This window comes from Mastigoproctus giganteus, chromosome 6, assembly GCF_048544385.1.
Source record: "Mastigoproctus giganteus isolate SK-2022 chromosome 6, ASM4854438v1, whole genome shotgun sequence".
Taxonomy (NCBI): domain Eukaryota; kingdom Metazoa; phylum Arthropoda; class Arachnida; order Uropygi; family Thelyphonidae; genus Mastigoproctus; species Mastigoproctus giganteus.
The window spans coordinates 239087859-239115373 of record NC_143580.1 but is presented as its reverse complement, the minus strand read 5'-3'; the positions used below and the strand labels follow the sequence as shown (position 1 = coordinate 239115373).

The 27515-nt window shown below is 37.5% G+C and overlaps 1 protein-coding gene across 1 annotated transcript in view; it reads right to left on the bottom strand.

The window, feature by feature from the left end:
- The window catches only part of cin (Molybdenum cofactor synthesis protein cinnamon), a 321839-nt gene that overhangs the window by 140785 nt on the left and 153539 nt on the right, over window positions 1–27515 (bottom strand). The window contains exons 9-11 of the mRNA XM_090376470.1: window positions 22227–22257; window positions 7936–8070; window positions 3393–3485 (exon numbers count right to left, since the gene is read on the bottom strand). Of these exons, the coding sequence (XP_090232596.1) occupies window positions 3393–3485; window positions 7936–8070; window positions 22227–22257 (259 nt within the window). The remainder of the gene's footprint in view (window positions 1–3392; window positions 3486–7935; window positions 8071–22226; window positions 22258–27515) is intronic.

Below are 27515 nucleotides of genomic sequence, written 5' to 3'. Positions count from 1 at the left end.
AAGTTGATAGCTTGAATAAATTTAAGGAGGAACTGGACAGGCATTTGGAGGGAATGGTGTGATTTTTTTTTTTTTTTTTTTTGGCTGATGCTGCATAAGCTCATACATTTGCTTTCTTGCATCACATGCCACTACTACTACTACTACTACTACGGTATCACCCTGCAAACATCTTGTGGTGATCGAAATGGGATCGATATGGAAGTCGAGATGTTCTCATCTGTGGAGGCGTTATCTCGCCGGACATACCGAACTCCAGTATTGAGGTAATCTTTCCCCATTTGCACCTGTTCTGAGGAGCCATTCGCCTCGAGTTCGTGTTTATGGATGACAACACCACACCCAGTCCCACTGCAGCTGTTCATATGCTTTCGGAAAGTGAGGACATTGTTCGTATGGATCGGCCTGCCCGTTTCTCCCGATTTAAATCCCATCGAACACATATGGGGTGCTCTGGGGAGACACCTAGCAGAAGATGGCGCTAACAGAGGAAAGGACGATGTTACCGCAAGAACTTATCAACAACATTGTTCTAAGTATGGACAGGCAGTGCAAAGCCTAGGGGTGCCCATATCTCCTATTGAGGACCAACTCTTCCCTTTGTTCCATCATTTGCAGTGATGCATCTGTATCATGGTAGCCAGTGCTATGTTGCCATTTATGAATAAAATGTCCCTCTGCACCATTTTGCTTCCATTGTTCATTTCATCATTTCTGTACCTCACGAGGTTCTTTTGATATACTTTTCCCATATCCAGGCTATTCCGGTAAGAAGCTACAGGTGAAAACCTGACTGGTACTTAAGTTCTGCAGCAATTTCCATAGCAGCAATTTGCATCCAATACCAAACTGCTCCAATTTGTGCAGCAGTCATCCATGTGCAGCAGTATAAAAAGCCTTTCTAAGATCCAAATATATGAAATCAAAGGAAGGCTACTGTAGAAATTGGAGCAGTAGGGTATTAAGGGCAAGTTGCTATCATGGATAAAAGGATGGTTGAGTGGGAGACGACAGAGATTGGTAATCAATGGACACTGCTCTTCGGGGAATAATGTTATTAGTTTTTTTTAAAATACATTTATTAAATAACAAATGTTATTTAAAAAAAAAAAAAAGATGCCCTTTTGCCAACCTCGCTAGGAATGTTGCCCACCTTTTGCTCTTTTGAGAAGCCAAATTTCTGCTTTTCAAATGTGGACACAGTATTCCAAATGCCTTATATAGGATTTTAACTTCTTTATCCCTACAAGCAAACATTTGGTAAATCATGGACAGGGCACTGGGAGGACCTCCTTACCAACTGCCTATTCTGCATGGAAAACTGTCATCTGTCTACTTTGCAAGCGAATTGTAACCCACAAATCTCTTTATTTTAAAGTTATTTTCCAGGTATGATACCTGGAAAATAACAACCCAGTAACTCTGCAAGGTGTATAGAACTGGATATCTCGAAGAACTTTTTCCTGGATATATTTGGGAAAAGGTATTACTCAAGAAATTACAAATGAATTTTGAAATATTCCTCTATGTCCAAATTCACACAGATCATATAGTACATTGTGTCTCTAAATAGTATCAAATGTCTTATGGAAGGCATTAAAAATATTTTGTCCTTTACCATTAAGCATAGAGAGTCTTGTACAGTAAACCCCCGCTATTCGCGGGGGTTACATTAATGAGAAATGTCGCGAATACCGAAAACGCGAATACTGAGTTATGGCTCCCATAGTAATAAAGGGGTTCCGTTTCAAAGTATGAAATATATAAGAAAAACTAGTCTAAAATTTTGTTTATGTATGTATTATATGTACCTTCATAATATGACTATGTACATAGACAGTACACAGTGAAATGCAAGCATATGGCATCGAAATGAAAATAAGAAACAATTTAATATTAAATGTAATATTTATTAGAAATTTCAAACAAATCTTTCAAACCAGCAGCACCTTTGCTAGCAAAAAACTTATCCCGCCAGTGCTATCACCAGTTTCGCTAAAGTGTTGATAAAGGAGTTTTGCCTTTTCACGAATGATGAGTGAACTTAACGGAATTTTATTTTGAGTTCGGTCTTCTATCCACAGATTTAAAGCTTTTTCCATTTTTTCTAATTTAACATCACGAGTTACAGAGCAAATTTTTGAAGCAATTAGCGCGTTTTCACGGACACTACGGCGGATTTTTTCTTCCGATTTTTTGATTGATCGTACCGTTGACTCTGATTTTATAATGTTTTGCCACTGAGGAGACACTTTCACCCTTAGAAATTTTGTCTAATAACTCAATTTTTTCGCTAATGTCATCACCTTCTTTGATATTTTCACATTTCTCTTTTAGAGAAATGTAGGGGTTAGAAAGAACTTGTCCACAATAAAGTCACTTTCTTCCGTTAACACACTCGAAAAAGTCTGTTTTACACTGCAAAACGGTAGATTTATCATTTTTGTTTGTTGTTGTTTGTTATTTGGTTTTTAGGAGCATTAGCAACTAAGGCCATATTGCTCCGGGATATGCGGTGGTCATTCCCTGACCTTTCCGCATTCTCCGTATTTGGTGGTGACGGGCTCGAACCCCGGTCTAATCAAGAAGCGTGTGCTATGCACTGCTGCTCCTTCCCACCTGGCTACGGAGGCGCCGCATCATTTTTGTAAGCATATAAATTTATAAATTGATAAATTTATTCAATTTATAAACATATAAATTAAAAGCAAACGACGAAACCTTCCATGACAAACGCATAACACATACTGAACAAGGATTAGCGAGAAACATCCACGCTCGCGATTTTGTCACCCCTCTTCCCCCACTCACTGAGCGCTGTTTTGACCGGGAAAGATAATTTTAGCCACGCCCATGTTTTTTATGGCCGAAAATATTCACGGCGCTTTAAAATTCACATTTTTTTAGGTTTCATTTTATATTAAATCGGCGATCACGAATACAGATACAGCGAATAGCGGGGTTTACTGTATTTCAAAAACTATATTGATGAAGATGAGTTTGCTATTTTTTTTGGAAACAAGTGAAAATCGGCCTAAGGCGCTAAATATAACAGATCTGTAATAACTACGACAGTACTGGAGTTATCTTGCAATATGCAACCCAAATGGAATGAGATAGATCTAACCATTTGTGCACAAGTGTCTGTGTATATTACAACTGAATTTGCTATATACTGGGCTGTCCATTCTGTAGTGAATATAGGAAAATAAATAAATATGTATGCAGAATAATAAATAAAAAACTCTATTTGTCAGAATTACTAGCAAAAAAATAAAATTATGACACAATACAAGCAAAATCATGACATCAAAATATTTGCCTTTTATTAGAAAGTCAAAATTTTTTAGAAGTTTTAGACTTAAAAAAATGTTTTTAAAACAGGAACTTACCCAGAACAGCATAACCATCTTTTATTGAAGCAGGAAAAGGAGGAAGAGGATACTTAGCAAAAACATCCTTAACTAATATATAGCCCAGAGCATCTACAAGTTGAAATAAATATATATGTATATACATACATATATATTTTTTTTTATAAGAAAGAAACAGTTTAAAATATTCTTAATAATGGTTTATGGACCTGAGACACTGCTATGTGCAGAAAGTACCCAACGACCATAATGGCTACATAAGTTTGTAGTACAGAAAGGCAACGAACTACCATTACAGTACTCGTAATTATGGAGAACAAAGGGCTAACGGAACAGAAATCATCATCACGATGAACAAAGAAGGGAGCTAAGATAAAAATAAGTAATAATAAGAATTACTTAATGCTGTTTGTACTGTGACCTCAGCACCTCTATCCGGGGCCAGCCGCCTTATTGCCGTTTCCTCCTTTGTTTTCAGCAGCTGGCCCCGGGTGAAGGCGGTGAGGTCACAGGACGAACAGCATTAAATAATTCTTATTACTTCTTTTTATCTTAGCTCCCTTCTTTATTCACCGTGATGACAATTTCTGTTCAATCAGCCCTTTTTCTCCATAATTACGAGTACTGTAATGCTAGTTCGTTGCCTTTCTTTACTACAAATAATAGGATATAATCACATTACTGAATGACTAAGCAAGAAAGAAAAAGTATTAAATAATTAAACTGGGTTATGGATCCAGGGCACTACCAGTTATAGTAGAGATACCCGGCAACCTAATGAAATATAGACAAATGTTTATTATCAGTGTATTGGGTAGGGGTGCTGACGTGTCAATTGTAATTACCATGGAAAAAATTGAGAATGCCAGCAAGGTAAAAGAGATAACCTGAAATTAGATTAACATAAAAATAATAATGATAATAACTATGGTACCTAAAGTAGTGGATCCTAGGGCTTTAACTACTTTTTTTTTTTTTTTTTTTTATGAAAACCCCAAACACGAAAGGTATCAAAGCCTATAGCACTTTGTACTGTGCATTGGTTGAAAGACAAGTATTGGGGGGGGGGGGGGGGGGGGTAGCTGGAAACTTTGCTCTAGAGACTAAACATCGGTTTCACCACTTCAAGCCTCCAATAAGCAGCAAAGTGGTGGTATTGCACCAGTTGATGAGTCATCTACCACCTGCTTCTTCATAGGGTCGGCAGCCGAAACCATAGGAGACATCACAATAAGCAGGGTCTCTGTTTCTGTTATGATGTATACGTTTTGCACGTATACATTATAGCCGACCTGACAGAGACCAAAAGGAATAAAATTCGAACATAAATAAAAATAAGTATATAAATATAAAATACAGTTAAAAAGCTAAAATAATGCCAATTAAATGTTGTTAAAGGAAAAATTATTGAAAATTTGAATTCAAAAAGATGAAATACAGTGTAAAATTTAAACAAAGTAACTGTAGATTACAGAATAAAGTCAGAATAAACTTTATAAAATTTAAACAAAATAACTGTAATTACAGAATAAAGTCAGGTTAATCACAACTTAAAATTTTAAAAAATTTAAACAAAGTAACTGTAGATTATGAAATAAAGTCATGTTAATGCCAACTTAAAATTTTATACTGTATTTTGACTTTTTGAATTCAAACTTTCATTCATTTTTCCTTTAACAAGATTTAGTTTTAGATTTAATTATTATTTTTATGTTAATCTAATTTAATTTCAGGTTATCTCTTTTACCTTGTTTTATGTTGCTGGCATTCTCAATTTTTTCCATGGTAATTACAATTAAAAAGGTCAGCACCCCTACCCAATACACTGAAAATAAACATTTGTCTATATATATTTATTCTATTCCTTTCTAACAATTAAAAACATTCCACCTCTTTGAATTTGTTAGAGTAAAATTTTTGTTTAATTTTTCAGAGCAAATTAAACATTTTTGGTATATGTTATAGGATAGATAAATATGCAAGTAAATTTATACAAAATGTTGTGTGAATATTTTTATGAGTTTAAGATCACATACACAATAATCCTATTTGGGAATCAATTACACAGCATGTATCTTGTAAGAATATCTGTATGAATGGTGGTGCATAATTTATTGTTTCAGTTTTCAGTAATGAATATATATCATAGGGGGACCATAGCTATTTGAAGAAAATCATTTTGCTTCAAGCTGAAATATTATGAATATAATCTGATGCATTCAATTTGCTTGAAGTTGTTTCTGAAATGCTATGGGATACTGCTGGCCACCTTCTTCTTTACTTTCTTTGCTTTCTTCTGTGATTTAATTAAAAATATCAGTTGAACAGTGTTTTGAACCTTTTAGGGCCTCAGCAATGTATTACAGCCTAGTTGTATTTATTACACTCATTTGTAAGCTGCTTTCACATAATGAGACTTACACAAAGCCATGAGTTATATTCTCCCTCCCACTCCATTAGTAGTAGCAACATGTTTATATTTTAAGAGTAAATGGGTCTGTTGTACTGGAATCCATAGAGATACAAATAATAATGCATATATCCAGTGAAATATTTTAATTGGCTTTGGAGCTTTCGAAGCTGAATGTGCCTCTTTATCAACAAATGGAAACTTTACAGATAAAATTATTGAACGTACACAGAGTTGTGCATGCAGTGAGCCATGCAAGGGCGCCAGGTAGGCCATTCAATCATTAAACTGGTGATCATTGTTGCAGCATGGACGTGCGTAGTTTTGCCTCCAGCGTTTATCTAGACTTTAAACAGTTGCCTCTAAGATCGGGTGTAGTCTGATGCCTTTGTTGCGGTTCATGGCTCCCGTATTACGTAAGGCACCTCCGTAGCCAGGTGGGCAGGAGCAGCAGTGTGTAGCACACGCTTCTTGATTAGACTGGGGTTCAAGCCCGTGACCACCAAATACGGAAGATGTGGAAAGGTCAGGGAATGACCACCGCATATCCCCGGAGCAATATGGCCTTAGTTGCTAATGCTCCTAAAAACCAAATAACAGCATTACATAATATATTGAGTGACTCTAACCAGAGGCGGTGGCAAAGTGTCAGGACTGGTCAATTACTTCGTAGTCCCGCTTGGGATTGAGATCATGGTGGGTTGAACAGTAGTGCTCTGCGATTGCGGACTGGTCGGTCTCAGCAAGACGAATTGATCTGTCGTGTTCCGCGAGTCGGTCTTGAAGACGTCTCAAGGTCTCTCCTATGTAGCAAATGTTACAAACTTTGCAGGCTATGCGGTATACCACACCGCTGTGTAAGAGAGGGGTGACCAGAGTCTTTATGTTGCAAACTAAAAGTTTCTACCAGGCAACTGCACGCAATTTATGTAGAATTCACTGAGGATTTTTGAGATCTGGCCTGACATGCCTGGATAGTAAGGAATGTAGGCGGTAGGCACACTGTCCTGGGTTGATGGCAGTCTCAGGTGGACTGTGAGCTCCTGCGCTTGTAATAAGCACTTTTCCAATATGTGGGTTGGGTAGCCACAATTGATCAAGTCTGTCCTCACTCTAGAAATCTCGTTCCACCTAGCTTCATCTGTGCTGGAATGGCTCCAAGCCCTGGAGAATAGAGTGCGGGCAGTGCTGTTGAGATGGCTAGGGGCATGGCCAGATCTGTAGTTTGTGAACTGTCCGCACCACATTGGCTTAGGGTAAACTGAGGTTTCTAGATGTGGCCCACGCATTTTACCAGGACATCCAAGAATGGGAGAGATCCGTCTACTTCCAACTCTAGAGTGAACTGGATGAATGTTGACAAGGAATTGAGATATTCTAGCAATGTTGCTTCAGAGCCACGTGGGATGACAGTGAAGATGTCATCAATGTATCGGCACCATGTTGTAATAGGTACTGGTCGGTTCAGGACTATCAGGTCTTCCAATTCTTCCATGGCGATGTTGGCCACAACAAAACTAACAGGGGCAATCAATTTCTGACAATGAGGTTATGGTGTCATTGGGTGTAGTGTCCCTGTTCACATCAATCCCAGTCCAACAGGCCATAAACTGCACCAAGAGGCTTCTAGAAAATTACCCAAACTTACCAAACAGAACATCACTGTCCACTGACAACATCTGTACTGCCCTCAACCTGTGCTTCTCAGGCAGCGTCTTTACCTCTCAGGATTCCTTATACCAGCAGGTAAATGGTACTGCCATGGGTGCCGCTGTTAGTTCTGTTGTGGCCAACATTGCTATGGAAGAATTGGAAGAGCAGATATTCCTGAACCCACCAGTTAACGTGTTCATTTATTTTTATTTATTTGTGTGTCCAGGTGTATAAAGTTTTACAATGTACACACTGTGCAGTGGATTCCCAAACAAGGTCACCATAACTTAAAATTCAAAAATATGCATACAAATATTTTTGCAGTGAAATTGTCATCATTCATTATTTCTATTGCTCTTTTTTATAGGACTAAATATTATCATGCAGTTAACTGTAAGTTAAATAAAATAAGAAATATGATTATGGTATCATACTTTTTATCATCGAATATGAAATGAGTTTTTTTTTCAATGAAAAGGTTTTATTAAAAATATATACCTTCTAATTTCAACAATTCTGCATTATTAGGTTCAGTTACTTGAGTAAGAATTATATTTTGGGCTTCGTTAACAGAGATCATAGGATATGAAGAATGGCGAGGTCTAGCTGCTACATTTGAAATATCCACTCCACCTGGAAGAAAAATAAACTTACAAACAAAAACCAATAAAGTTAAACATACTCTACATTGAATAAAATGTTAAAGGAATTTTGAGAACACAAACAAAGGCGCCTCCGTAGCCAGGTGGACAGGAGCAGCAGTGCGTAGCACACGCTTCTTGATTAGACCTGGTTTCGAGCCCATGACCACCAAATATGGAGGATGGGGAAAGGTCAGGAAATGACCACTGCATATCCCCAAAGCAATATGGTCTTAGTTGCTAACGCTCCTAAAAACCAAACAACAAAACAAACAAAAGAACATAAATGCCTGTTGAGACTATACTGTAAGCCTATCTGCAAGGCCATGAACAAACAAAAAATACTAAATTTTAAGCAAGATAAGAAATCCCAAACTGTATTGGTGAAAAGAATTAGAGAACAGCAGCATGATCTATTAGACAATCTACTGTAATGATATAAATTTGGACCACAATGACAGCACACATTCATGGGCTCATATGTAGATGCAAATCACTGTTTACAAACATGCAACAGAACTACAAGTTGAGAATATGCAGAATCAGACAAGTTTCATAAAATATACATAAAATATTCAATGTTACACATGCATCTCATTTGTGAACATAACTATATCCTGTTGAAATAATAATGAAGCATCATTCAGATGCTTCACTATGATACATCATAGTGAAGAACCTGAATGGATTTGTCCAAATTTATTTCTTGGGCAGTCACAATGCCCAAAAGTGTCATCAGCAGGTAATGAAATCAGTTCTAATTGGTTCTAAATTCTCAGATTGAACACAGATGCCCAAAGGGTTGCAGACAATCAACGATGTCAAGGCAAGAATTTTATATTTCTCTCTCTCTCTCTCTCTCTTTCTCTCTCTCTCTCTCAATGCTATTTAGCTACCCGGGCACTGTACAGCAACAACAAGAACATCAGTCCAAACAATCCAAAACTGTCTTTATGCCAGAAGATTTACAGTGTGTTCCATTGGGTACCTAACATAATAGAGCAAGGATAGGGGATTCAAGCATCATAACTGGACTGTCTAGAACTGGTGCTACATGCTCTTCAAAAAGTAGTAAAGGTATAGTCTGCAGTTAGATTCTCATGAGTTACTAGTAAGGCATGAAAAAGAAACATGAAACAACCCAATGCATAATCATGTACAGTCAGTTTTGTGGAGGTGCACTGCTGGTATTGGGTAGCATCAATTTCTGTGGGTAGCAGACATCTATATCAACAGGAAAGAAACCCTGACCACAGGATATAGAGATGAAATTCTACACTGCATTGTCCTTCCATATTTCTCTAGGATATTTCTCTTTTTATAATAGACTGGAAAAATCAACAAGAGCCATGGTCAGCTGTAAGCAAATTCCTGTTGCCATGGTGAGGCTTTTTGTTTGTTTGTTTTAGTTTTTTATGGAAAACAACTATGGTTATAATGCATCATGTCACAATTAAGATTTAAAAAGGACAAGATTTTTAATAATCTTTAAAAAGGTTACCTCACAAAGATTATATCTACATCAATATATAAAAATCAGTAAAGCAGTAAAAACAAGCTATTTATATTAAATAAGAGTATACATGTTAATAACTTTTAAAAAATTAAAAACTGCTGATGCGGTCACTGTCAGATAAAATCTGACTGCATGTACAAGGGTCAGTCAGATGGTTAAAAGAGTTAAAATGTGCATTTATAAAATTGGTACATTCGCTGGCATTGTCCGATTCTTATGTCATCCAAGGCTAACTCTCTAGCACATAGCTCTGCAATGTATATGCTGCATTCAGGAGGAATCTGCTAAGATATACTATAGTCAGAAAAAACAGTGACAGATCCCACATACAATTTTGACTTTGAGCCGTCTGTATAAACTGGCAAGAAGTTAGAATGTTAGACTCAGTGTTAGCATTAGCAGAGGCATGCGACGCAAAAGAGCAAGCTTATGCAGCATCAGCCCAAAAAAAAAAAAATAATTAAATAAATAAAACCTCTGATTTCATCCCCTTCATTCATTCCAAATGCCTGTCCAGCTCAGCCTTAAATTTATTTAGGCTATCAACTTCCACAACAAAAGATGGAAGTCTCTTCCACCAATCAACTACCGGCTGGCTAAAGGCAAATTTCCTCACATCTATTCTATAACTGTCTTTCCTCAATTTGAATCTTTGCCCCCTCAGGTTTTTAATCTGAGCAAGAGGAAGAATCCCATCAGCATTCAGCTTGCTCAAACCATTCAAGGCATTATACACCTTAATCAGATCACCTCGCAGGTGCCTACTCTCCAGGCACTGCAATTTGCAGAATTTAATCTTTCTTGGTAAAGCACCCCTTTGTTCCCCTCACCAATCTTGTTGCCCTTCTTTGTACTCATTCTAGCAGCTCTACATCCTTCCTAAAATGAGGCCTCCAGACCTGTACACAGTACTTTAGGTGTGGCCTGACCATTGCCTTGTGTAACGAGATAATCACCTCCCTGTCTCTGCTAAAAAATTCCTATATATCACTGACAAGACTCCATGACCTGTCCTGGCAGCCCCTCTGCACTGCTCAGCAAACTTCATATTTGACTGCAAAATTACCCCCAGGTCTTTTTCACTTTCCATTTCCCTGAGTGTGGTACCACAAGTTCATATATTTCTCTTGGGTTATTGCTACCCATATGCAGTACTTTGCATCTGTCAATGTTAAACTTCAGTTGCCACTTTTCAGCCCATTTGCCGAACTTATCTAGATCCAGATGGAATAGCATACTGTCTTTACTGACATTAACAACCCTGCCAACCTTTGTATCATCTGCAAACCTGGACATTAAATCTGATATAACTTCATCAATATCACTGATAAATATACAAAACAATGGGCCCAACACCGAACCCTGGGGAACTCCACTAATAACATTTCTCCACGAAGAGCAGTGTCCATTGATTACCACTCTCTGTCATCTCTCTTTAAGAAACAGAACTTTACTGACGAGTGATGATGGCAGAAGCTGAAGAGAAGGAAAGGAATTATGTATTGTTTAGAAGGGGAGTCAACTTCCATTAAAACATCAGGTACTGTAACTCCAATTTTGGTGATCAATGTCTTTTTTGTCCCTTTCCCGACGATTCACTGGCACTCAATTTAGCAATGAACTTGTCCAAGTCTGTTTCTGTCTGTTTTTTAAATTTTTCTGAAAGTAGCCAGTCACATTATCATTGAATGAATTTATATTTTGATTAACTATAGCAATGTTCGAGTGCCACTTCTCGACCATACTGCGTTTTGGCCCAATTGGACAGCATTTCCTTTATGTCAGCAGTTGGGATGCTGCCTTTACTTGACCCTTCCTCCTCTGATGAAATTTCCTCCACTGCTTCAGCTTCCTGTTCTTTGTGAAGGTCCAACAGTTCTTCTGTGGTGAGCTCCCTTCTATGGTCCTCCACCAATTCCTCTACATCCTCACTATCAACCTCCAATCCCATGGACCTGCACAGAGACACAATTTTATCAACAGGCTCTGACCCAAAACCTTCGAAGTCTCTTTCTGGCCCACACTCTGGCCACAATTTCCTCCAGGCCGAGTTCATTGTTCTGGAAGACACTTCCCCCCATGTCTTATCAATTATCCTCAAACAATGGAGGATACTGAAGTGATTTTTCCAAAATTCTCTCAATGTAAGTTCTGTCTCTGACATCACTTCAAAAAATCTTTGAAACAGGGTTTTTGTATAAAGTTTTTTTAAAACAGGCAGTGACCTGCTGATCCATGGGTTGTATTAGAGGAGTTATGTTTGGTGGTAAATATTTAATGTGAATAAAGCTGTATTTCTCAGCCGGATCGTCTTCCAAGCCAGGGGGATGAGCAGGAGCATTGTTCAAAACCAAGAGGGCCTTTACAGGAAAATTATCACTTTCTAGATAAGCTTTCACACTTGGGGCAAACACTTCGTGAATCCACACCAGGAAAAACTGTCTTGTTACCCACACCTTACTGTTAGCCCTCCACATCACATTTAGTTTACTTTTTATGATATTGTTCTTCTTAAAAACTCTCAGCTTTTCTGAATGATAAACGAGCAATGGTTTAATTTTGCAGTCCCCACTATAGATTAACACTCTTGCTGTGTTACCACACAGCAAGAGTGTTAATCTGTCTTTCATTGGTTTGTGTCCGGGCAATGCTTTTTCTTCTTTTGTGATGTAGGTTCTTCTAGGCATTTTTTTCCAAAATAGGCCCGTCTCATCACAATTAAAAACTTGTTGAGGGATAAATCCCTCAATGCCTACATAGTTCTTGAAATCTTCAATAAAGATTTTAGCATCTTCTGCATTCGAGCTTGAAGCCTCTCCATACCTAACTACACTATGAATGCCCGTTTGTCTTTTAAATTTTTCAAGCCAGCCCCCTACTTGCCATGAAATCACCACTGGTTCCTGGGTTCTTTTGCTGCAGGTCATCATATAACTGCCTTGCATTTTTGCCAATGATAGATTCTGAAATACTATCACCAGCCATTTGCTTTTCAGTACTCCATACTAATAAAAGATTTTCCATGTCTTCATACGTTTGTCATCTTTTAACAACAAGAATTTTTACACCTTTTGCCATATCAGCCTCTTTAATTGCTTCTTTATTTTTTTAATTATCCTGCTTACCGTAGTTCTTGGCATGTTAAATTCTAACGCTAAGTTGGAAACACATGTTCCACCTACAAACTTAGCAATGATTTCTTTTTTCAACTCAATTGTGGTTCTCACAGCTTTCCTTTTTGTTTGTTTTTCTTCACTACACATCTTTGGGGCCATGGCCACTTCTCTTTGCAAAGATAACTGCAAAAAATTGCAAAACTAAAAAAAATTCCAAAGAGAAAATAACTGGTGATGCGCACAAGGTAGACTACTGGGCTATTAGCATTAGCAAAGGCACATTATGCAAGAAAGCAAGCTTATATAGCATCAGCCAAAAAAAAAAAAAAAAAAAACCTTTATTTCACCTATCCACTCGCTCCAAATGTTTGTCAAGTTCTGCCTTGAATCTATATAAGCTATCAACATCTACAATGTCAGATGGAAGGTTGTTCCAGCAATCAACCACCTGCTGGCTAATGGCAAACTTCCGCACATCTATCCTACAACCATCTTTCCTCAATTTGAATTTATGCCCTCTCAGGCGATTATTCTGAGCAAGAGGAAGAATCCCATCGGCATTGAGCATGCTCAAACCATTCAAGGCTTTATACACCTAAATCAGGTCACCTCGCAGGTGCTTAGTCTCCAGACACTGTTATTGAACGGAGCTGGCTGACTGCGTGGCCGATTGCACAAGGCTAGGATGACCATGTGGTGGGTGACTTTTCATAATGAATATCGGATTTTTGAACGAATATCGGAGCATTTTTTTGCCGAAAAAATGTGACAAATATTAGATTTGACGAATATAGGGCCTGATGAATATAGAGGTTCCACTGCATACGATATCAAAATTATTTTTGGCATTCAGTTCCTTTGTGACCACATCATAGTATCCAATCAGATTGGTCAGACAAGACCTCCTTTTAACAAACCCATGCTGTCTTAACTATTATTGCAGTCTTGTCTAGATGATCCTGCAATGCTTCTTTAACCAATGATTCCATTATTTTCCCCAGAACACAAGTTAAACTAACAGATCTGCAGTTACTTGTGTCACCTTTTGAACACCCTTTTGTGAATTGGTGATACATCTGCACATCCCCAGTCCATGGGGACCTCCCCAGAGTCCAAGGAAGCTCTCATAATTATGGCTAAGGGTTTGTTTACTTCCTTTGCTGCCTCCTTTAATATAACTGGATAGATTCCATCCACCCCAGGTGCCTTTTTTATGTTTAATTTCAACAATTTCTCTTCCACTTTGCTCTCAGTTATTACAAAATCACTTAGCTCCCTGTTAGAGTCTGATAAACTTCTGGCACTCCACTCATCGAATATCTCCTCATGTATGAATGTAGATGCAAAATACTCATTCAGTTTATCAGCTACCTGAGCATGATCATCAATAGTCAATCCATCTATATTAAGTGGTCCAATGTAATTCATCCCTTTCCTTCTAGAGTTTACATAAGTAAAGAACTCTGCTGTTTTTCTTTGCATACTTTGCCAATTATCTCTCATAATCTGCATTCGCCTGCCTAACCTCCTTTGTGACTTGATTACAGACTAGTTTAAAAATGCCATAGGCTTCTGTGTCACCTGATACTTTATATGCATTCCATATATTTTTCTTTTCTTCCACTCATTAGTTTATCTGACATCCATTTAGGCCTAAACCTTATTTCTTAGTTGGAATGAAAAGCTTAGTAACCTCCAAAATTAAGTCCCTGAAAGATTCTCATTTAGAATTCAATGTTGTTAACTTCATCAGTTGATTCCACTGTACAGAATTTAAAAACTGTCTGAGATCCCTGTGTTGTGAGTAGAGCTGAAGGTAGAGAGCAGGCAGTGTATCTGACTTCATCCAGTTTTTAAAGACGTCACATGTTGGAGCTAGAGCATGCAAAGGTGGAAGGGGCTGCTTGGGTGACAACACAACATTGTCTACCTGGAGGTTGAGCTCTTTGAGTAACTCTTGGACACATATACCAAATGGACAGTTGGCAGTGTGATGCGTGTTATAAAGATTTTCCCATCATGGCTCAAAAACGGATGTCCACATGGGATGGTCTGACAGGGATTTCATTATGCTTAAAGGCATATTGTAGAGACAACTGTTTTTGTTGAAGCAACAAGGATGGTTCATTTGCTTCAATATACAGACTTTGGACAGGAAATGTTCTAAATGCACAGTAGCAATGCAGATAGCCAGGTGGTGGATGGGATCAAGCCACCGAAGGACACTATTTCTGGCGCACGCATATACCGACACCAGCAATCTAATTTTAACCACAGGAGTGCATAATACAAATGGAGTAATGTGCATCGGTCTGCACCCCAACAGGTAGAAGAAAGAGCATGAGGAAGGTTTAGCCCTCTCATGCATTTGGTGCATAGCCAACAAATATGATGAAGAAATGTCAGCATTTTGTCAAATATGAGTCTTAAGAATTTTGTTTCTGATAATACTGGAATGATGCCTTGTTCAATTCTTAATTCAGGTTTGGGGTTAAGATTAGAAATGGATGCAAATAGTCTTTTCTGATAAGAACCTGAAACCATTGGTCATGCATGGCCCAGGAGTTTAGATGTTTAACATTTTGTTGCAGTTGTATAACTCTATAACTCTCATGTTGCATGACTGGGAGAAAATGCTGAAGTCATCACCATAGAGCGCATTCTTTAAATTTGGAGGAAGTTGTTCAATAATAGATCCCTGGTATGGCAGGAGACCAGTGACAAGTGTTATGAAATTGTAACTGCAATGAATGAAACCTGTGTTATGAAATTATAATCCAAATGAATGAAATGATGATGTCACATATGCATCTTTTGTCACAGAAGTAATCTTCCTAAGAGTTGCATAGATCACAACTCTTAGGGAGATTTACTGTCCTCTTATATGAGTAACTGTTGTAATTTCATAAAAGCTGCACTTACTAAATTTGGGCCACAGATGAGGTATTGGGTGTGTACTGCATAGCTGCCAATTTTTGACTTGCAAGAATTGAGATCTCCACCTATGGTATTCTCCACCTTGTGGCGGTGGGGGAGGGGGGCCTGCATGTCCCAATGACCTGGAGAGTTAAGTTGGCGGTAGCTTAGCTACTGGTAGGACCTCCCAAGCCAGACAGGTCAAAGGGTAGGGGCCGAGACTAAGAGAGAGAGAACGATACCCTGGTCCTCCAGGTTGGGATTGCTGCAACAGGCTAGCTCCTTGTTCAGTGTAAAAAATACATAAATGCTAAATGACCAACAAGTGGAAATGAAAACAGACTGCACTTTTGGAAACGACTCGGTAAACAGAAAAGGACAATGACTTTGGGATGCTGGAATATTCAAGGTCTTTCAACCAAAAGAAACTTTCTTCCGGATGAACTGCAATATTTCAATTTAGACAGTGTTGTGTTATTGGAGAAAAATAAAAAGCGATGTGGGGAGGAAATAATTGGAGAATACTACTATTTTTGGAGTGGAGTGGAGTCGATAAGAGTGAAAGAGCAAGAGCAGGAGTTTCTATTGCTGTTAAAAAGAAATTGAGACATAATATCTAAAACTGGAAATTTATTAATGAAAGAATAATCTCACTGACAATGTATGGGAGAGAAATATGTATTTTGGAAATATATGCCCTAACTAATGACATGTTGATACCTTGAATGATGAATTTTGGAAAGGCCTGAGAGAACTAATAGAAAAAATCCCTAAGAACAAAGAGATATTTTTAATGGGGGGTTTCTATGCAAGAGTAGGAACTGAACAAAATAGCAAAGTTATTGGAAGATTCGGAGAGAAAGAGAGGAATGACAATGGAAACAGACTATTCAATCTTTGTGAACAGTTCGACGTGAGAATCAACACATTTTTCCCAAAAAAGGATATCCATAAATATACTTGGTCACAGGAAACAAGACAAATTAGATCAGTTATAGATTACATTATTTCCAAACATTCAGAGACATATGTATTGAAAGATGTCAGAGTTTATAGAGGAGCCGAATGTGGATCTGACCATTTTCTTGTTAAAACAACACTGAGGTGAAACTGGATTAAGAAAATAAGAGTGGGCAACGAACTATGCAGGGAAGGAGAAATGCTACAAGTAGATCAATTTAACACTGAACTACTTCAGGACGACAGCATTAAAAACTTCACCTGGAGATTGAATGTTGCAATTAATATAGAGATAAAAGGTAATACTGATGAAATCTATGAATATTTTAAAAATATTGCAAAAAAAAAAATAGCTCATGAAATGGCAAAAAGAAGAGCCAATAACCAAAAAAGACCTGAATTACCTGGAAGACCTGAAGAGAAAGAGCTGTTGTAGAGAAAAGAAACTTGCATATCAGAAATGGCTGGGTGAAAGCAATGATGCATATAGGAACATTATGTTGAAAAGAAGAAAATAGCCAATCGGTTGGTAGAATAAAAAAATGAAGAATGGGAAAGGAAGTGCACGACTATTAATAGCAAATTGGGTTTCAAGCGATCAGCAAAATCGGGGAAGGTCCTTAAAGACTTGAGAAAACAAATAAACACAATGCTGGTTTACAATTAATATCTGTCAAATTATCCTTCATCCAATCAGAAACGGGAAGAGTTCAAGATGGTGGAGGATTTCGGTGTGGAAGACTCGGGCTTAAAAGTTTCTGTTATAGAAGTGGAACTCTTACTAAAGGAGGGAAGGAATGTCAAATCACCTGGAGGAGTTTATATGGAACTTCTGAAATATGGAGGAAGAGGAGTGGCTGTTTTGATACAAAAACTGTTAAATGGTATACTGAAAGGAGAAGAATACCGAAAGAAATGACAACAGGATATATCACATCGATTTATAAGAAGGGCGATCGGAAAGGCTGTTCAAATTACAGAAGAATATGCATCCTGAAATATGGTTTTTCTGAAATATGGAGGAAGAACAAAGTGATTTTTCCGTGGGGAAGACATGTATAGACCATATCTCAACAGTATGACAGATCCTCGAAAAATGCCAATTGAAAGGAAAAGAAATCTTTATGATTTTCATTGACCTTGAATTGTTATAGTTGTTTTTTTTTGGGAGCATTAGCAACTAAGACCATATTGCTCCGGGGATATGCGGTGGTCATTCCCTGACCTTTCCGCATCCTCCGTATTTGGTGGTCACGGGCCCGAACCCCGGTCTAATCAAGAAGCATGTGCTACGCACTGCTGCTCCTGCCCACCTGGCTACGCAGGCGCCTCATTGACCTTGAAAAGGTATATGACAGTGTTCCAAGAAAACTCTTATGGGAAGCACTGAAAGAGGCAAATATTGGTGGACAATTGATTAATATTATTAAAGACAATTTACAGAAATAATAGATGCAGAATTAAAGTGGGATCAGCATTTTCACTTGAATTTCACACTTCAAAAGGCTTATTACAAGGTTGTTGCATGTCACCAACACTTTTCAAACTTTATATCAATATCTGCTTACAATTGTGGTCAAAAAAATGCAATAAAATGGGATTGCCGATCAATAAGAACATCTATATTCACAATTCACTTTTTGTAGATGATCAGGTGGTGATAGTACAAGACTCAGAAGATGCAGACTATTCATGCCGTAAATTGTTTAAGAAATATAAACGGTGGGGTCTAAAAATCAATCTTAGCAAGACTGAAATGTTGTCTTCAGGATCAGGACACATTCTTAATATTGAAGGTTTTAAAATCAACAATTTGATAAATTAAAATATTTGCAATCAATCTTACAAAGTGATGGATCATCCCAAGCAGAGATCAATATGAGAATTGCAGATGGCAGAAAGGCTATTGGCATGTTAAATTCTGTTCTATGGAACAGAATTTAACATGCCAATATTTCAGTTCTATGGAACAGAAATATCCTAAAAAAAAAAAAAATCAAAGAAACTTATATTTCAAATGATTGTAAAAAGTCTTCTATTTATGGAGGAGAAACCTGGACATTGAATAGGTGAGGGGAAACAAATTTCTCTCCAAAGAAATGGATTTTTGGGGACGCTCATCAAGAACTTCTAGAAGGGACAGAAAATGGAATGAAGACATAAGAGAGAAAATTGAAGTGAAAAAGAATATTATTGACATTATCAAAGAAAAGCATTTACCATGGTATGGACATGTAAAATGGTTGCAAGAAACCAGATATCCACGGGCTATCCTGAAATGGATACCTTCTGGAAGGAGAAGAGGAAGACTTAGGAGGACATGGATGGACTATGGGAGTGCATGATAGCCCAAGGTTTAACTGACAAAGACACCTTGAATTGCACTTTATGGCCAGAAATAATTCCTACCAAAAAATACCTTGTAGGCTGAGGAAACCCATTATAAATGGAAACACTCCTCTTGAAGAAAGAAGAAAAAAACTGAGATCAGAAATTTGAAAGCAAGATATAAACATGAGGTTTTCAGGCCAAAACAGAAAACATGGGCTAAAGTAAAGAAAGCTAACACAAGAACCACGGGAAACTTTTACCGGTTAAAAACATTTCCCAGTACTGCAGCTTCTCCCATCATTCTCGGTAAACAGATTGTGCATGCTATTGGTAGTGGCAGTAGAAGACGATAACGATGTATTGATTAGTTTTTCTTATTAATAAAAGCACATTATCAGAGTTCATGAGTGGGCTGAAATTTACTTAAGGGTACACACTCCCTCAGTCATAGGGTGTTTATCCCCCCCCCCCCCAAATCCGGCTATTTTAACCTGATACAAAAACAACTTCCATGAACGGTGCATGTTATTAGTAGTTGCAGTAGAAGTCGTTTTCTTATTGGGTTAAAACACCGGGAAGGGGGGGGGGGATAACCGCCCTAAGCCTGAGGCAGTCTGGTGGGTGTACCCGTAAGTAAATTTCAGCCGTGAATGCATTACACTCATCAACTCTAATAATATCTGTTTTTAATAATGAGAAAAAAAATAATCAATACATCATTATTGACTTCTACTGTCACTACCAATAATACTCACCATCTGTTTACTGAGAATGCAGGGAGAAGCTGCAGTACCGGGAAATGTGTTTGACTGCTAAAAGTTTCCCGTGTTGGCTTTCTTTACCTTTGCCTAAACATGATTTTTGCAAAGAGCAGGGATGCTTCCCAAAAAATAGAAGGGAAAACAAGATATCTCTCAGAAAAACACAATTGGTTTTTTTAAAGTTCACATTGCACTAAAGTATCCATGAGGCTAGTGGGAGCCAGATGTGTTCAAAGCCACTAGTAGACTATTTTATTTATTGATTACTAATTATTATTTTTGTATAACTTTTGATTTAAATTTAGTAGTATAGTATTTTTTAGTGATTTTCTGATTAAATTGGTGCATTTATTTTTTACTCAGCCTTGTAATTGCGTAGAAACCAGGGTCGATTACTGCTGGCATTGTATCAACAGTAGCATTCGACACTGTCACCATTGTTTTCATATCGATAAAGCAGATACTGGTATATTCTATGTAACTTGTAGCAGTGTAATCAATATCAGCAGAGAATTATAAATCATAAGTTATAGCACTACTTACATGATTTAATAATTTAATTTGTCATGTAGATCGTAATGAACGACAGCAATATTCGTAGAGCTTTTAGAATCAGTGATTTGGCATAGATAGCTAGCGGAGAGTTTGAACCATGTGGCTGGCTTGGTTCAAACTCTCCAAGTCAATTGAGGTGTTGATAAAGCCTTGAATGGTTTGAACATGCTCAATACTGATGGGATTCTTCATCTTATTTTCTATAAGCAGCTTATATACCTAATCAAGCTCCTTGGTTTATTTTCAGTTTAGATGCATGATTTTGAAAGTAAATTAATACTTAGTGTCTGTAGATTTATCGTTCATAACTTTCCGCCATTGTTATACGATACAACGTATATCCTGAACTAGACAGTAAAACACATAGTACGGTATTAGTAATCTATTAGCTTAGTATAGTATAGTATTATCAATTAATAAGTAAAATTTATTAATATTGTTAAACTTCATTGCCAATTAAACAGTACTTTTTTTAACTAAATACATATAACAACTTAAATTTTACAAACGTAACATTATTAATTAATACACATAACTTGATAGGAGATACGGAAGTTATATAATGAAACGTGGATATAATACTCGATACTGAAAAAAAAGATATATATAGTGTTATAACTGCATTGGGATATAAGTTTAGCGTTATAATTTTAAGATTAAGATGCATTTAGGGCTAAAGCCTCAAGCTGCGAGCAAATTTAGACTACGTATATATTAAGTGCAATAGTATCATTAATACACAGCCATTTCTGAATAAACAGAATATTTATAAGGTGGCATTGTTTTAAGTTATATCTCATATTGTTAATACCTTCACAACGAGTTGCCATGATATTGCACTACTTCAAATAAGTAACGCTTCACCTATTCTGAGAATAAGTAACATTAGTCTTCTCCTTAGGTGAAGTGTTACTTATTCGAAGTAGTGCAATATTGTGCAAAAAAGATAGGTGGAACAGGACCGCGGTATGTCTGCCACGGGCAAAGGTTGATGATGTTGTAGAGCAGATATTATCTTTTAAGGGCACAAAAGGTGATATGGTTGTACACATTGGCACTAATAACATTAAAAGTAGGAGACCAGCGGAATTACCAGCAAGTCTTTGATTGCTGGAAGAAGCTGCCCTTGCAAGTAGTTGAAGTTGACAGTTTAAATAAATTCAAAGATCAACTGGTACATACCTATGTGAGGAGGGAAGCATATAATTTGTGTTTTCTTATCTACTTCATTGTTTTTTTTTTATGTAGCTTCCTTGCACTATACAGTGAATACTATTGCTACTATTACTATTTCTACTAAATGAATGAGGAAGTTTTGGTTCGTTTAGATCTTTTCACAGATTTGTTCTATGTTTAACTATTCATAATGTTTTCAGTAGTATAGGAAAGATGGATGGACACATATAAAGTAATGAAATTTTTGGATTGGGAGTACACACAGAAAGAATATAACTTGCTTATTGACATACCGTGGCCTCAACAATATCCTCCACATATGCATTACTTGTATTCCTTCCAACCTCTATCTGGACAGGTGCACAGAATTTGCCCATATATATTACAATGCAGATGAGCTTTTTTACCATGATCATATATCAGGAAGACTTTTTAGGTCAACAGCACAGGTAGTCGATGAGTTGACTGCTCAATTTACAAAACCAAACTCACCAACAGCTTTAATTTGGTAATTGAAGCCAAGATCCAAATTTCTAGTATTAGCATTAGCAGAGGCATTTGATGCAAGAAAGCAAGCTTATGCAGCATCAGCCCAAAAAAAAAAAATAATAAAATAAATAAATAAAAAATAACCACTTCCACTTCACCCCTCTGTTCGTTCGAAATACCTGTCCAGCTGAGCCTTAAACTTATTTAGGCTATCAACTTAGTTAAGTAAAGTTACACTTGTCAAGATAATACTAATTTAAAAAAATTAAAGACAATTCTCAGAACTATAATTTGTTTTTTTAAATTTGTAATGTGAAATGATTCTTACTTGATCTATGTTGACACCCACATTCAGACTTCTGGAAATAAAAAAATAAATAAATAAAAATAAAAAAAGTTTTTTTTTTTTTAATATATAAAGCAGATCTCACCAGTATACACTGCCCTATCCTTAATATCTGAACGGTTGGTCACATCCTACCAAGCAACACATTATTGTTGTAGTATGGTTTTAGGAGTATTAGTGGCTTATGATAAGGCCATATTAGAATTAGCAGAGGCATATGATGCAAGGAAGCAAGCTTATGCAGCATCAGCCAAAAAAAAAAAAAAAAAACCCCTCCCATTTCAATGGAAATCTATTCTACCAATCAACCACCTAAAGGCAAATTTCCGCATATCATTTCTACAACTGTTTTTTATTAATTTGAATCTATGCCCCTCAGATTCTTAATCTGAGCAAAAGGAAGAATCCCATCAGAATTCAGCTTGCTCAACCCATTCAAAGGCTTATACACCTCAATCAGATCACCTTGCAGGGGGTCTACTCTCCACGTGTTGCAATTTGCAGGACCTTAGCCTTTTTGGTAAGGTACTCCTTTGTTCCCACACCAATCTTGTTGCCCTTCTTTGTATTTGTTCTAGCAACTCTACATCCTCCCTAAAATGAGGCCTCCAGTCTGCTGTACACAGTACTCTAGGTGTGGCCAGACCATTGCCTTGTACAACGGGATAATCACCACTCGGTCTCTGAAAGCATCATTCCTATATATCATTGACAAGACCTGCCTTGGCTGTCCGTCTGCACTACTCAGTGAACTTCATATCTGACTGCACAATTATCCCCAGGTCTTTTTAACTTTCCACTTCCCTGAGTGTAGTACCACACAGTTGGTATGTTTCTCTTGGGTTACTGATACCCATATGCAGTACTTTGCATTTCTCAATGTTAAACTTCAGTTGCCACTTCTCAGCCCATTTGCCTAACTTATCTAGATCCAGTAGGAGTAGCATACTGCCTTTACTATTGTTAACAACCCTGCCAACTTTTGTATCATCTGCAAACTTGGACATTAATTCTGATATACCTTCAGCAATATCACTGATGAATACACAAAACAACAATGGGCCAAACACCAAACTCTGGAGCACTCCACTAATAACAATTGTCCACGACGAGCAGTGCCCATTGATTGCCACCCTCTGTTGTCTCCCATTCAACCATCCCTTTACCCATTGTAGCTACTTACCCTTAATGCCATACCTCTCCAATTTGTACAGCATTCTTCCATGTACAACAGTATCAAAAGCTCTCAAATCCAAGTATACAATATCAAAATTATTTTTGACATTCAGTTCCTTTGTGACCACATCATAGTATCCAATCGAATTGGTGTCTGAACCTTGAACAGTATTTCTTAGTTGGAATGAAAAGCCTCGTAGCCTCCAAAATTAAGTCCCTGAAGGCTTCCAATTTAGAATTCAATGTTGGTAACATCTTCAGTTGATCTCACTGTACAGAATTTAAAAACTGTCTGAGACCCCTGTAGTCACCTTTAAGAAAGCAAAAGCCCTTCCCTTTAGTCTTGATGGTAGTTACATCTTTAAGTAATTCCCATATCAGTACACTGTGACCACTGTCATCCAGTGGTTCCTTAATCTACAAATCAAATTCTTAATTCATGAATAATCACTGCTGATAATCATATCAAGAGTATTACTCCCTTTGGTTGCCTCTTGAACATGCTTCTGTAGAAAACAGTTATGCAATAAATTCACAAAAGTCTTGCCAGTGTACGAGTGACCAACCCACAAGTTCCAGTCAATATCCGGAAAGTTAAAATTCCCCATTATAAGACATTAATTTACTGGCCCACTCTATTTCTCTACAGAATTGCTCATTATACTCATCAGATTCATTAGTCCTATAACACACATCTACTCTCATTTTGCCTTTCCCAGTGCTTATGTCACACGAAACAAACTCAACATTGCATTGTCCACCAACATCAATTGGTTGCACTGCCTTAGATTTTACGTGTTTCTTAACTAACAGCATAATCCCTCCTTCCTTCCTGTCCTGTCTATCCTTTCTATACACATTTTACTCCCCAAATTCGAATTCTGCACTGCTTATATCTGTGTGACACCACGTTTTTGATATCCCAACAATGTATCTGCCTTTTTTTTTTTTTTTTGTCTTGATATTACTCCGTGTATATTGTCTGTGATTTCCATGTATTCTGTGGTCAATTTTCTGGTGAACAAACCATGATGTGAGACCGACTAACTCAGCCACGTTGTGAAAAAGGCCCATAAAAATTTCTCACATCATCAATGGGACTCGAACTCAGGTCTTTGCCACCCGGTGTGGAAAGAATGGTGATTCTACCACCTGTGCTGCTTGCAAGGACACCAAGCACCACATGTACTAATACAAGGACTAACATATTAACAGTAGCCACTGGCAGAGGTGAAAGTGATTCTTGCACTGCTTCTATTGGAATGAGCAGCAGCCTGGAAAACAAGATGCAGAGGATTTCAGAGAGTGTTGGACACATTGCGGTACAAGTAAACACATGGACTGTGTTAGGATAGCTAAGAATAGGAACAGGTGCATGTATACTTGCATGTACACCAATGCTAAGAGTTTGGTAAATAAATTTGATGAATTTGAGGTATTGTTCAAAACATCAAAAGCAGATATTGTTGGGATATCAGAGACGTGGTGTCACACAGATAAAAGGAATGCAGAACTGGAATTTGGGGTGTACAATGTGTACAGGAAGGATAGACAGGACAGGAAGGGAGGAGTTGTTATGGTATTAGTTAAGAAACACAAAATACAAGGAAGTGAAGCCAGTCGATATCACTGGACAGTGCATTGTCGAGTCAGTTTGGTGTGACATAAGCACTGGGAGATCAAAATTGGGAGTAGGAGTGTGTTACAGGCCTAATGACTCTGATGAGTATAATAAGAAGTTGTACAGGGAAATAGAGTGGGCCAGTAAATCAGAGAGTCTTATAATGGGGGATTTTAATTTCCCAGATATTGACTGGAATTTGTGGGTTGGTCACTCACTCACTCACTAGCAAGACTTCTGTGGATTTATTGGATGACTGTTTCCTAAAGCAACATGTTCAAGAGGCAACCAGAGGGAGTAATACCCTTGATCAGATAATCAGCAGTGTATTCATGAATTAAGAATTTCCAGATAAAGGAACCACTAGGTGGCAGTGATCACAGTGTACTGATGTAGGATTTACTTAAAGATGTAACTACCATCGGGTAAGGGTTTTTGCTCTCATAAAGGTGACTACAGTGGTCTCACTATAGTCACCTTTACGAGATAGTTTTTAAATTCTATACAGTGGGACCAACTGATGATGTTACCAACAGAAAATTCAAAATGGGAAGCATTCAAAGAACTTATCTTAGAAGCTACTAGGCTTTACATACCAACTAAGAAATATTGTTCAAGGTTTAGGCCAAAATGGATGTCAGATGAACTAATGAGATATATGGCAGAGAAGTGAATGAACTTGTGAATGTGAATGTGTTTATTTTTTACACCATTCAATTTGGTTCCTACTCATATCATCATTCTTTTCTTTCTTGGTGATTCCCTTCTCTCTCTCTCTCTCTCCCTCTCTCTCAGGGTAACTTGGAAATTTTTTTTTAGCTGGCACAGCATAAGCCTCAGGCTTTCTTGTACTATATGGCAAGTTGATGTCGTTACTATGGTTGTACAGCTGTCCATAATACACTAACCACTCTGATTAATGCCAGGTGCTGTCTATTTTTTATATGGCTTACCATTCTTGGATCATAGATCAATGGAAAGCTGTGCTTTGGAATGATGAGTCACAGCACATGGTCTACCAGTCTGATTGCCAGGCCTGGATAAAACTACCTGCCAGAATGTATTGTCCCAACAAAATTTTGGTGGAAGCACCAAATTTTGTTCAAAACAACCTCTAGTCAGCCAAACCAAAATAATATAGCACCGGATCATGAATGCTGAGGTCTATCTAAACAGCCTGGACAATAATACATAACCTACATTGAGGCAGCATGTAAGGGAAGGCCCATACCTGTATCAGGTATGGGCCTTCCCTGACATTCTGTCTCAGTGGAAGGCCCTCCACATCATACTATTGCATTGTACAGACTGGTTTGAGGGCATGAGCATCAAAAAGTTGGATAGGCCAACAGGAGTGTTGGTATCAATCCCATCGAGAACTTCTGGGATGAAATGGATCAGGTGCATATGATGAGAGACTTACAAAAAAACGAGATGAATTGGTTGTCTCTTTGAAGGCCAAATGGTAGAAAATATTGCAGGACATTTGCAAAAAAAAACAATGGAGAGGGTTGTTCTATGGATGCAAGAGATGCAATCCTATAATAAAGGATTCAGCATGCACTATTAGTTTTCTTGTAAATAAAGGTTATTTGTAGAGATACAGGTATCTGGATATTAATGATAGGGCACCGTATATATAATACAGAATATATGAAAAATCTGACAAAATCAATCTTTTTTTGTGAATCTGATTATTTCTTACACCATTCAATTCAGTTCCTTCTCATATCATCATTCTTCTCTTTCTTGGTGATTCCCTTCTACTTGTGACTCTCTCTCTCTCTCTCTCTCTCTCTCTCTCAGGGTAACTTGGAATTTTTTTTTTAGCTGGTGCAGCATAAGCCTCAGGCTTTCTTGCACTATATGGCTAGTAATAATAATAATAAAATAATAATTTCGTAAATAAACTTCATTACTGCTTGAGCTGGTGTCTTAATTTGTTTTTGATCTGTGGGTAAACAAAATGCCATTATTTCTGTATGCTTATTTTCCTACCTTTGAGTCTTAGACTCTTTTCTTTTGCTAGCTCTACAACAGCATTCTTCATCTAATCAGATTTCATATCATGATCTCTATTAGTGGGTTATCGATATATGTAAAGGAGCAGAATTATCTGACTTATGGATCCACAAATAGTGTGAATACATCTGAAATATCATATGAAATTGACAGTGTTATATTACCTATTAGAACAAAGCAACTAAGTAAGGATTAAATCAATTTTAAATCATTATTATTATTATTGTTGTTTCTCTTATATTATTTCTCCCTGATTGGGGGATTCCACTCCGTGACGGGTACTGCTGCCAAGTACACAGGGTGGTTGTAATGTCTGGTGTTACTGTTGGTCGAGGAAATCTCTGACTATCCTACAGGTGTTCAGGATTGTGACTTTCTGGAGTTCCCTGTAGGTGTTCTCTGGGAGACCTATTGCTGCTAGGCTGTTATGTAGAATCTTTGGTACCATACCG